The sequence below is a fragment of the Sprattus sprattus genome (assembly GCF_963457725.1).
Source record: "Sprattus sprattus genome assembly, chromosome: 19".
In the NCBI taxonomy this organism is placed as follows: domain Eukaryota; kingdom Metazoa; phylum Chordata; class Actinopteri; order Clupeiformes; family Clupeidae; genus Sprattus; species Sprattus sprattus.
This window is the reverse complement of record NC_137917.1, coordinates 25,806,239-25,818,738: the sequence shown is the minus strand read 5'-3', so window position 1 is coordinate 25,818,738 and position 12,500 is coordinate 25,806,239. Positions and strand designations below refer to the sequence as shown.

The following is a 12,500-nucleotide window of genomic DNA, read 5'->3' as shown; positions in this document are numbered from 1 at the left end:
AAAGCGGCTTACAAGAATGTATACACATTTACATTTACACTGATGGCACACTGCACATCAGGAGCAATTAGGGGTTCAGTGTCTTACTACTATCAGAGAGGCTGGCTGAGCTGCACCACTGATCTGATCTGATCTGATCTCACACATTACTACCAGAGATGCTGGGGATGCTGCACCACTGTGCTGATCTGATCTCAGTCTCACACATTACTATGTGGATTTAAGCAGGGCAAAGGGGCCAATACACAGTAACGACACAACAACTAACAAGTCAATAACAAGGCAATCTATGAATACAGATTCTATATACGTAATTCAGTAATTCTACTGTTCTACACAGTATAGGTAACTCACAACAAAGTAACAGGGTATTTTGGTGAGCTGGGAAGACTTTACTTTACTTGATAACGTTGTTTATACTTGGGATGCAGCATTATTAAAGAGCACGCTACGGCCATTAATCAAGGGGACCTTTTTTCTCTCCGTGTCCACACACAACAGCAATGGTGCATTGTGGGTACTCACTGAGAGCTGTCCAGACAAGTACTGAGGGGCGTCTCGCAGCATCCCGGAGCTCATGGGAGACGTGACGGAGATGGAGGGCCGGTCCATCTTCTGCGACTCGAACGAGCTCGAACCTGCGGAGCAACAGAGACCGACACGGGGGAGAAGAGAGGACGAGAGAAATTTTGTGTGCTAGGAAAAACCCGATCCTGTGAACGTTCTATTTTATTCACTTGATCACAACTATGGAGGGCGTATCAATAACTCTCTTCACTCACTGTGATAGGAACTCAAAGATTAAGAACAGCACAGCATGAAACACATAAAACAGGGACTTAAAAACTGGTAAATGCTGAGTGACACGGAGATAAGAAGGTTACATGACCAAAGATCCCAGGGAATGACCAAATCTGCTTCTCAGAGAGCGTGCTTCTTTACACAGGAACAGCTGATGCAGCATGGACTCTACTCTACTCTACTTTACACATGAACAGCTGATGCAACATGGACTCTACTCTACTCTACTTTACACATGAACAGCTGATGTAGCCTGGACTCTACTTTACTTTACACAGGAACAGCTGATGCAGCATGGACTCTACTCTACTTTACACAGGAACAGCTGATGCAGCATGGACTCTACTCTACTCTACTTTACACAGGAACAGCTGATGCAGCATGGACTCTACTCTACTCTACTTTACACAGGAACAGCTGATGCAGCATGGACTCTACTCTACTCTTCTTTACACAGAAACAGCTGATGCAGCATGGACTTTACTCTACTCTACTCTACTTTACACAGGAACAGCTGATGCAGCATGGACTCTACTCTACTCTTCTTTACACAGGAACAGCTGATGCAGCATGGACTCTACTCTACTCTTCTTTACACAGGAACAGCTGATGCAGCATGGACTCTACTCTACTCTTCTTTACACAGGAACAGCTGATGCAGCATGGACTCTACTCTACTCTACTCTACTTTACACAGGAACAGCTGATGCAGCATGGACTCTACTCTACTCTACTTTACACAGGAACAGCTGATGCAGCATGGACTCTACTCTACTTTACACAGGAACAGCTGATGCAGCATGGACTCTACTCTACTGTACTTTACACAGGAACAGCTGATGCAGCATGGACTCTACTCTACTGTACTTTACACAGGAACAGCTGATGCAGCATGGACTCTACTCTACTCTACTTTACACAGGAACAGCTGATGCAGCATGGACTCTACTCTACTTTACACAGGAACAGCTGATGCAGCATGGACTCTACTCTACTCTACTCTACACAGGAACAGCTGATGCAGCATGGACTCTACTCTACTCTACTCTACACAGGAACAGCTGATGCAGCATGGACTCTACTCTACTCTACTTTACACAGGAACAGCTGATGCAGCATGGACTCTACTCTACTCTACTCTACACAGGAACAGCTGATGCAGCATGGACTCTACTCTACTCTACTCTACACAGGAACAGCTGATGCAGCATGGACTCTACTCTACTCTACTTTACACAGGAACAGCTGATGCAGCATGGACTCTATTCTACTTTACACAGGAACAGCTGATGCAGCATGGACTCTGCTCTACTCACTTGATTCCAGTTGTGCGTGTGTGCTGTCTGGTATCCTTGGAATATCTCTGCAGTGAGAGAGAGAGAGGGAGAGAGATAAAGAGAGACAGAGAGAGAGAGAGAGAGAGAGAGAGAGAGATAGGGAGGGAGAGATAGACAGAGAGATGGAGGGATAGAGAGAATTGGAAAGAGATGGAGAGAAAGATAGATAGAGGGAAATGGAAAGAGATGGAGCGAGAGAGAGAGAGAGAGGGGAATGGAAAGAGATGGAGCGAGAGAGACAGACAGAAGGAGGGAGGGAGAGAGAAAGAGAGAGAGAGAGAGAGAGAGAGAGAGAAAGAGGAATGGAAAGAGACAGAGAGAGAGAAAGAGAGAGAGGGAGGCGAGTGGGATCAATTAGAGTTAATGCAGGGAGCATGGGGTTTAAATGACCCTAAGCACCGCATTAGTCTTCATTCTCCTGGCAGTTCACTCTGCATTACAACACACATCAGATATGGGAATGGACCACAGCCCAGGAGCGACGTGAGGAGGACGCTGCAGAAACAGAGACTGTTTGGGGCGAACCACACGCACACGCACGCACACACACACACACACACACACACACACACACACACACACACTAACCACACGCATGGCACAGGGCGAGGGCGGCTGTGCGACCGCAGCTAGATTAGGAATGCTGGGAAATGTGTCGTGTTGAAAACCCTCGAGTGAAGCATCTTAGTCTGTCTTTATCCGACACTCAGTTTATCAACTACGAGCTGTTTTTATCCAACACTCAGTTTATCAACTACTAGCTTACTACAGGCTCTCACTATGTTCCAGTGTGCGCATGTGTACTGCACAGTGTATTTCCCACGTGCACACTTCATAGTATATGAAATACACAACTATTCACTTATTAATGCGTATCATTAATGAGTTCTAAAGTATCACTTATCATTAATGCTTTAATTAGAGATGTGAGACGTGACATTTCCTTTATTGGAGTGACTGAATGATTGTTAAAATAAATCAATAAAGATATATACAGTACAACTATATATAGTTATATTAACTACTGCCTTGTATTCTGTACTGTTTACGGCCTAAAGATATACATCATCTCAGAGCTGTTGACCGCGAGAACTCACCCAATGGGTCGCGAGACCACTAGTTCCACCTGAGGCTCGGGCTTTGAATCTAGAATGATATTGTAAACTTCTTTAAAAGTGGCTCCTTGTAATATCCTGCTGTTCCACTCCAGAACCTGGTCACCTGGGAACACAAAAGGAGCAGTTATGTAAGAACCGACTCCCACACACACACACACACACACACACACACAGACACACACACACACACACACACACACACACACCCACGCCACACAGGTCACCAGCGTACATGCATAGGTGCTGGGCAAAGGTTGAACAAGGAAAAGAATATGTCTCGGAGTACAGCAGCAGCACTTCCTGTGGGTAAAACTCCCAGGTGACACATGAAAAGTTTGCGGAACATTTTAGAGGGAGATTTGCAATGTGTATATTTAGATGTACCATATATAGAATGGTATAGTTTTAAAGTTATTGATATGTGAAACAGAGGAGGTGACTATGGCTCATCAAATGATAAAAGATTATTATCTGTGCATTAAGACATACTGTTTAAAGTGAACATGTGTGTGTGTGTGTTTGTATGTGTGTGTGTGTGTGTGTGTGTGTGTGTGTGTGTGTGTGTGTGTGTACCTGGTCTAAGGTGACCAACGGTGTCTGCTAAGCTTCCTTTCCTCACTTTGGTGATGAAAGCGCATAGTCTACCTGATCCCGTCATCTTTCCACCAACCACCTGTAGATCACACAGAGAACAGACCAACAGATGAGAGACATCACATAGCCTCAAACAAATCACAACACACACACACACACACACACACACACACACACACAGAACAAGAGAACAGACCCACAGATGAGAGACATCACACAGCCTCATACAAATCACAAATCACAACACACACACACACACACACACACACACACACACACACACACACACACACACACACACACACACACACACACACACACACACAAAGAACTAACACCTTCTTGTTCATGCACACACCTCTTATAGTGTGGTTAAATGTGTTCAGTTCAAATGTATTACACAGTCTTCACTAGTTTATCTTTGCACAACATCACCCTGACAAATTCCTTGTCTGGGAAAATCTATTTGATCAATTTATAGTCATGTAAAAATAAGTCAGAAAAAAAAAACGGTTCTGAATTTCTAGTTCTGTTTAGTTCCTCATGCCATATTGCACACGTGTAAGGTCTGCTTCAGTTCTGTGTAGTTCCTGAGACAAAAAGGGTTCCCATGCCGCTGTCCCTGGTGCTGAAATGCTCAAAAGGCCTGGAGGGGGAGAGGCTGGCGTCTCACAAGCTCATGAACCTATCCCCCTCTTTTGAACATCGTACAAATAAAATCCCTGTTAATGGAGTCCCTTTTCTAACACACAAAAGGAGATTACGGAGGGAAAGAGAGAGGGGGGGTCTAAATGAAATGGCTTTACATAACTAGAAGCGCAGCAGAGCCGTAGGGGTGTGTGTAGGGGTGTGTGTGTGCGAGTGCGTGTGAGTATGTGTGTGTGTGTGTGTGTGTGTGTGTGTGTGTATGTGAGTGTATGTGTGTATGTGAGTGTGTGTGTGTGTGTGTGTGTGTGTGTGTGTGTGTGTGTGTGTGTGTGTGTGTGTGTGTGTGTGTGTGTGTGTGTGTGTGTGTATGTTTGTATGTGTATGTGTGTCTATGTGTGTTTGTGTGATAGCACTGTAGTAAACCATGAAGAGTCACATACACAAAATCACAGCTATTCAGTTATATCTCTGGATCAGTAGTGGTGTCATCCCATCACTCCTCTCTCGTGGCCAGCATCACTCTATCATGGGGAGGCAGACTCAGGGGGGGTTTCCCTTATGTAGTACTTCTACACTCAATGTAACGAGCAGTAGTACAGTTTGAAAGGGCTCGTATACATTACAAACTCCATAGCTTTGAAAAGGAAAATACTTCTTTTAGATGCTAACATTATTGGACGCGTAATGATTAGCGACATTACATCTCGATACAACTAGTGGAATTTACAAAGGGAAAATCAGCTCATGACTGCTGTGATAAGAAGCCAGTTAAAAAGACTGCTGACATTGAAACGGACTGGGTCTGATTAACTAACTGGGTTGATTCTGACCGGTTCTTGAACTGTAGCCGAGGCACAAGGAAAAGAAGCAGAACTGGGCTCTGACCTCTCATAGCTCATAAGGTACCCCAATCAAAAAAGATATTTCACTTTTGGTGTCGCACTATCGAAGATATTACTTAACGTTAATGACAATGGGAAAGTGTTGCACATGAGTGTATTGGTCATTATATGTTGTATATTCATGGTAAGTCACTACTCATTTTGGAACCATAGTGGAAATGACTGACAGCTAGAGGTGCTTGTGAGGAAAAAATTTTGGGGAAACTGAATGCATGAATAAACTTCAAGAGCTCCAGCCCAGGGTAAGATGACATGGGGTAGTTTTCGGTCTGGGTCGGGGGGGGGGGGGGGGGGGGGTGATGTAGGGGTCGGGGGTGGGGGGGTGTAGGGGTCGGCGGAGTTGGAGTGGGGCATCTCACCTTATACAGAGGGGCTGGGCAGTGAGGGCTCTAGCTGTGGGGTCTAGCGGGGGGGAGAGGGGGGGTGGGGTGGTGTAGGGGTCGGCGGAGTTGGAGCGGGGCATCTCACCTTTAGACCCAGCAGCGCTCCGGAGTCTCGGGGCACGCTCCCGTCCTTTAGCCGCTTGTTCAGCAGGATCCTCCCGATCAGACGCTCCCCGTCTTTAGACGGCTGCCAGGTCACCGGGTGCTACAAGGGGTCAAAGCAACAACAAGCCGTGTGTTTTACAACCCGCACTCTCTCTCTCTCTCTCTCTCTCTCTCACACACTCGCTCTCTCTCTCTCTCTCTCACACTCTCTTTCTCTCTCTCTCTCTCTCTCACACTCGCTCTCTCTCTCTCACACACACACACATACACACACAATCATACACGGGCACATTCATACACACATACGCTTTCAGTTTAGCCCAGCCAACAAAAACACACCAGCCATGGCAGTGACAGTGAAGGGGTGGGGGAGCTCCCTTAGGACTGATCCCCCCCCCCCCCCCCCCCCCCAAATAAAGAGCAATCACACAAGCTCCGCTTTTTCGCTTCCGTGACATTCTGGATTATCATTGCCACCTAACTTCCCTCTTCCTCTGGTTACGCAACATTATAATCTCCAGGGATTAGCCCACCGCCAAATTAGATGATTTCAGACAGGACGGCTCTAAGCCTGGTATTAATTTTTGTAGTCTTGCCAACCGGCTTATTTTAGCAAATACCTTTCATCCATATTCAAGACAAAGAAAGCGATCCTGATGAAAAAGGAGTCAAATGGGTCTAGGTGTTTTTGGGGGGATGTCACATACTGTGACTGCCACCTCAGGAGAGTGCAGTAAAACAGCCGGACTGACTGAACAATGGTTAGGGCAATCTGGCAGGCACATAATATGGATAAATGAATATCATATCAAATGAAATTAAACAAACAGAGATGATGTAATAAACTGACAGGTGATGGCTAAATTAACAGCACAATACCTGAACATTTTCTTATAAGACATTAAATACCTCATCTCATCTCCTCAGAGCATGACAGGCAAAACAGGCCAATCGATTGGCCAAGTTTCAATGATCCTCTGGTTTGATTGGTCAAGTTTCAATGATCCTCTGGTTTGATTGGTCAAGTGTCAATGATCCTCTGGTTTGATTGGTCAAGTTTCAATGATCCTCTGATTTGATTGGTCAAGTTTCAATGATCCTCTGGTTTGAGTGGACCCAGCAGCAGCCGGCTGTTTAGGAAGCAGAGCTTGTGTGATGGTGCAAGAGATGGACATGCACCCCGAACCCCACCCACCCCCCACACTCCTTCAGCAAAGCCCCCCCCCCCCTTCAGCAAAGCCCCCATCCCCACCCCCCGTCAGAGCCTGATGGAGGGAGCTGGAGCGGAGGTGGAGGGGACGGAGTAGAGAGGAGGAGGAAGAGTGCATAAGGGGGTTGTGGGTGGTATACAGAGGACCTTAGTCTCATTTCCCACTCACAATGCACCCCACTGAACCCCACCCACCCCCCCCCCCCCCAGACATATCTCCACCTCCATCTCTGCCTCTACGTCCAACCCTTTCCCCAGACTCCAGCCTCCAGCCCTCTCCACCGCCCTGCCTGCCACCCTCAGGTATGACACGCCCTCAGGTGGCACACGCCTTCAGGTGGCACACGCCTTCAGGTGGGACACGCCTTCAGGTAGGACACGCCTTCAGGTGGCACACGCCTTCAGGTAGGACACGCCTTCAGGTAGGACACGCCTTCAGGTGGCACAATAGAAAGCACATGGAATGGAGGAGGAGGGGAGGAGGGGAGGGGGGGAGGGGGGGGGGGGGGGGCAGAAAGCCAATGAGGCTACCTACAGCCAAGGAGTGATGGAGAACGCAATGAAAAACAAACACTGACACACACATACTGTATGCATGCAAAAAAGTGATGGACAGCATGACAAGGTATTGAAGAAAAGATACAGAAAAGAAAACAAATACCACAGCTATGTGACAGTGGAAGGGAAAAAAGAGAAACGTAACTTTGTCTGTGCCAAAAAAAACTAAAATTAAGTTAAATGGGGGGGAAAAAAAATCGAATGAAGTTCATTTCAAACTTCAAAAACAAACCAATCCAACCCTCTCTGGAAAAAGTGCGAGTGCGAGTGTTCTCTGTGTTGTTTCCAGAACTTTCTTAAGGAGCTGGGGGGGTCATAATGGCGTTGAGAAGTGCAGTGCAGAGGTGCAGTGCAGAGCAGGTGGAGGTCAGTGGTGGGGGGAGGGGGGGGCATCCCTGTGCTATTAGCGTATTAGCGTGGCGATCGAACATGGCAGACAAACATGAACTGAGGGGCAGATGTACGTACGTTAGAGAGCGCAGCAGAAGCAGCGACTCGGCCACTCCACATGAAGCGCATGCTGAGCGTCATCATCCGATGAGAATGCACTAAACCTGCGGCTGATAGTAAAATCAACACATGCCATGGACTTCTAATTAATTAGAACTAATTAGAGAACTCAATCTCACAGACTCATTTTTGACGCCTGCAACTGAACTGTATTATTTAATCCTGGGCGCAGTTTAATGGAATCATGGAACCGCCAACGAATGTTAAAAAGTGTCAAATGTTTCGCGATAAGGAAATAGACGTACATGCCAATAAGATGTCATCTAACAGGGAGATAGTACAGGGCGGTAATTCTACACCACTCGAAAAATACTATTTGTTTAGCAAAAACACAATTTATTTATTCACTAGTGGATGAAGTGAAAAGCTGATGGCAAGACAAGAAAAGGCAAATAAAAGTAAAGTCTGCTTTTAACGTGGTACACAGGTGCTCAGAATACTGATTCCATTGTTTCTGGAAGTTTCTCCTATCCACACGCCTACACCTGCTTTCATACGGCAGAAATATTTCACTGCTGAACAGATGTGGCTGTCCCCCGCAGTTTTCATGCAGGCGATGGAACACGTCATAAGTCACTCCTTTAGTTTCTTCGCCCATCGTATGGCCATAACGCCCACTTTTCCCATGAGCCTCCCACAAATGCATTTAAGTCAGAAGAGAAGAAGAGTCTTGCCATTCTGTGCTCCTGTAGGTTTTAGCCTTGTGCGGTCTGTTCTCACATACCATGTCATGTCTTTAGGCGGGTATTGTGATGAAATTATGCCTAAAAGGGTCGCTAACGTGATTGTACATCTGCCCCTGAGAGAGAGAGAGAGAGAGAGAGAGAGAGAGAAAGGGAGAGAAGTAGAACCAGTGAGAGAGAGAAGGAGAAGGATTGAGAGAGAGAGACAGTGAGTGAGAGAGCGAGAGAGTGAGTGAGTGAGAGAGAGTGAAAGAGAGAGCGAAGGATAGTGAGTGAGAGAGAGAGTCAAAGAGAGAGAGAAGGAGTGAGAGAGAGAGTGAGTGAGTGAGTGTGTGTGAGAGAGAGAGAGTCGCCACATGCATTCAGGGGCCATCATTCCTAGGGTGCAAACAGACAGTCGAGTTGTGTACGGATGCCCTTTGATTTGAGGGAGTGATGGTGGGGAGGGGAATCTCAAGAAAAAAGTATCAAAGCAACAGTTGCCAGGAAGCAAACCACAGTGCAAGCCAGAAAGATCGCTCCACCTCCTCTTTCAACCACACCCAGCCAAGAGCACGGGCACTGGCTGACAAAAATAAACATAGACCGACAAAAAAACGAACAAAAAAAACACCATGAACTAGAAATGAAAGAAAAACTAAAAACAAAAGTCTTGATATTCCGAGCGTGAAAAGAACAACAAAATAGAGAGCACCAAGACTAAATGAATCTACCAAACCAAATCAACAGCTCACTTATTGACAGGCAACACGGCAAGAAGAAAACACCAAAATAACGAAATCAAGAAACCAAACAAGAGCACAATTTACAAACAAAAACAAATAAAAAAAAAATAAAATAAAAAACAAAAAGCAAGCCAGACAGGGTCCCAGTACCTTCTCACTATGGCTATGCTCTTCGTTTAGTGTGGTACTACTGCACGTATCAACGCCCGAGTCTTTAATGAGGGGCTCGCACCACTCGACATCGTCCTCCTCGAACGAGTGGCCCCCAAAGCGCACCATTTTCTTTTGTCCCTCAGATAAGGAGGGAGACTGCTCAAAAGTTTTTCTTTTTCCCCTTTGACTGTTCCCTACAGTTGTGGAATAAAAAAACAGGAGAAAAGAAAGAAAGGAAGAAAGAAAGAAAGACATGCAGAGGTGTAAATTAACCAAAGGAACCATGAAATGACAAAGGGCTCTGAGAGAGAGGGAGAGAGAGAGAGAGAGAGAGAGAGGGAGCGAGAGAGCAGGGGGGGGGTGGGGGGGGGGTGGAGAAGGGAGGGTTGCTTGGCTCCGCATGTCTCACCAAAGACATTGAGGAGGCCTCGTTGCTATGCCACGTCGCATGGTCCCACCAGTGGCCATCCAAGTCTCCTGTGAAGGTCACACACACACACAGTTGTACATATGGATACACTCACATGGACACACACACACACGCATGGAAAGTAGCGCTTAAACACACATCTGCACACAGTCACATCCTCACCTGCAAACAGCATATACAGTACATTAAAAATTAGCACCAACATCCAACATACACACACCCTTCCGCACACATATACACACACACACTTCAGGCAGAGCTGGTTCCCTCTGTAAAGTAAAATGCATGACCATCTTTATTCCAAAAATCCACCAATTCTAGCGAAGGAAGAGAACACTTGTTTATCGTACCTAAAACTGCCCAACGACTACAGTGGAGTTCACTAAGTCTTGAGAAATCTAAAGGTCTGACATTGTATCGGTTGTCCTTTATACATTGTACTTACACATAGAATAAATAAATTATCATTAAAGTACAAATTAGTTCACGCTGCTAGCCCCAACATTAGACCTAACCCTGATCAAAGCGCAAGGACAAGTAGCTATTGGAAACATAGACTAACGCTTAACAATTACAAGTTTGAACAGTATGAAAAGTATGTGCACTTGGAAAGAGTACAAAGGAGTACTCCAATACTATCACATCATCTCACATCACATCATGAGTGACCATCACATTCTAATGCGCTGGGACAAAGTGACCATAAAATACTGATGCGCTGGGACAAAGTGATCATCACATACGGATGCGCCGGGACAAAGTGACTGCCTGGAATATGGGGGTACATCAACTGGGCTCCACCTGAGGGGTGGCGGAGGGGTCGAATGGGTCCCCATGCCCTGATCCAGGGTCCCACGAGACACCCAAGGCCCTGAGGAAGGTGAGACGGGACAGAGCCCAAATGGACCTAATGTGGTTAGCTCACCAGGTATTAGCACGTGTGGTTAGCTCACCAGGTACTAGCACGTTAGCTCACCACCAGGTATTAGCACGTGTGGTTAGCTCACCAGGTATTAGAATGTGTGGTTAGCTCACCAGGTATTAGCACGTTAGCTCACCAGGTATTAGCACGTGTGGCTAGCTCACCAGGTATTAGAATGTGTGGTTAGCTCACCAGGTATTAGCACATTAGCTCACCAGGTATTAGCATGTGTGGTTAGCTCACCAGGTATTAGCATGTGTGGTTAGCTCACTAGGTATTACCACGTGTGGTTAGCTCACCAGGTATTAGCATGTGTGGTTAGCTCACCAGGTATTAGCATGTGTGGTTAGCTCACTAGGTATTACCACGTGTGGTTAGCCAGGTATTAGCACACGTGCACAGGTGGGATCCGAGATTCAAACGAGAAAGTGAGGAGGTGGGACAAGTTGAGACAAGTTGCGTGGGATGTGTGTGTGTGTGTGTGTGAGTGTTTGTGTGTGTGTGTGTGTGTGTGTGTGTGGAGGGGGGAGGGCGTTTTGGCTGGCTATTTTCGAAGGAGTCAAGCTTGATGGTATCTGTGTTTGGCTAACAAACTGTCCCTCTTGACTCCTCACTCGCTCGGGAGAATCAATTCCGCGTCAGGCAGCCGATCGCCTCTATCTGTCGTTCGTCTCATCCGTCTGTGGCCAGCAGATATGGCAGATGCTGTTTTCTCTCTCTCTCTCTATTTCTCTCTCTCTTTCTCTCTCTCTCTCTCCCTCCCTCCCTCTCTCTCTCTCTCTCTCTCTCTCCTCTCTCTCCTCCACTCCTCAATGCTGTGCAGACTCCCAACAGTTTATTTCATGCTCTGATTGCCGATTCGCATCCCCCAGATGCCAAGTGTCACATTCATTGGAGGGCAGCTGTGGTGTTAGGCCATGTGTGCACGGCAAGGAGGAGCCCAGTACCGCTGCGGTACGGGAGCTGAGAGGGGACACATGGAACGCTCAGGTCCAAAACATGGGTGAGATGGCATCCCTTGCGCCAACTTCACCCAGTTTCTCCTGCTTTCACGATCAAGGTCATAATCATGGCTGACAGAGGCCTCTGATTTTGTCCCCACGTTAACGCAGCCCATAACACAGGCCCTAGTTAGGACCACAGAGACACGCAGCCCATAACACAGGCCCTGGTTAGGACCACAGAGACACGCAGCCCATAACACAGGCCCTAGTTAGGACCACAGACACAGGCAGCCCATAACACAGGCCCTAGTTAGGACCACAGAGACACGCAGCCCATAACACAGGCCCTGGTTAGGACCACAGAGACACGCAGCCCATAACACAGGCCCTAGTTAGGACCACAGAGACACGCAGCCCATAACACAGGCACTAGTTAGGACCACAGACACAGGCAGCCCATAACACAGGCCCTAGTTA

At 46.9% G+C, this 12,500-nt stretch overlaps 1 protein-coding gene across 1 annotated transcript in view; it reads right to left on the bottom strand.

The window, feature by feature from the left end:
* Nucleotides 1–12,500, bottom strand: part of rims2a (regulating synaptic membrane exocytosis 2a) — a gene marked incomplete at both ends in the record, with an annotated part of 194,304 nt that overhangs the window by 76,571 nt on the left and 105,233 nt on the right. The window contains 6 exon segments of the mRNA XM_080858121.1: nt 526–638; nt 2,118–2,164; nt 3,236–3,359; nt 3,830–3,929; nt 5,869–5,988; nt 9,725–9,921. Coding sequence (XP_080714247.1) covers nt 526–638; nt 2,118–2,164; nt 3,236–3,359; nt 3,830–3,929; nt 5,869–5,988; nt 9,725–9,921 — 701 coding nt within the window.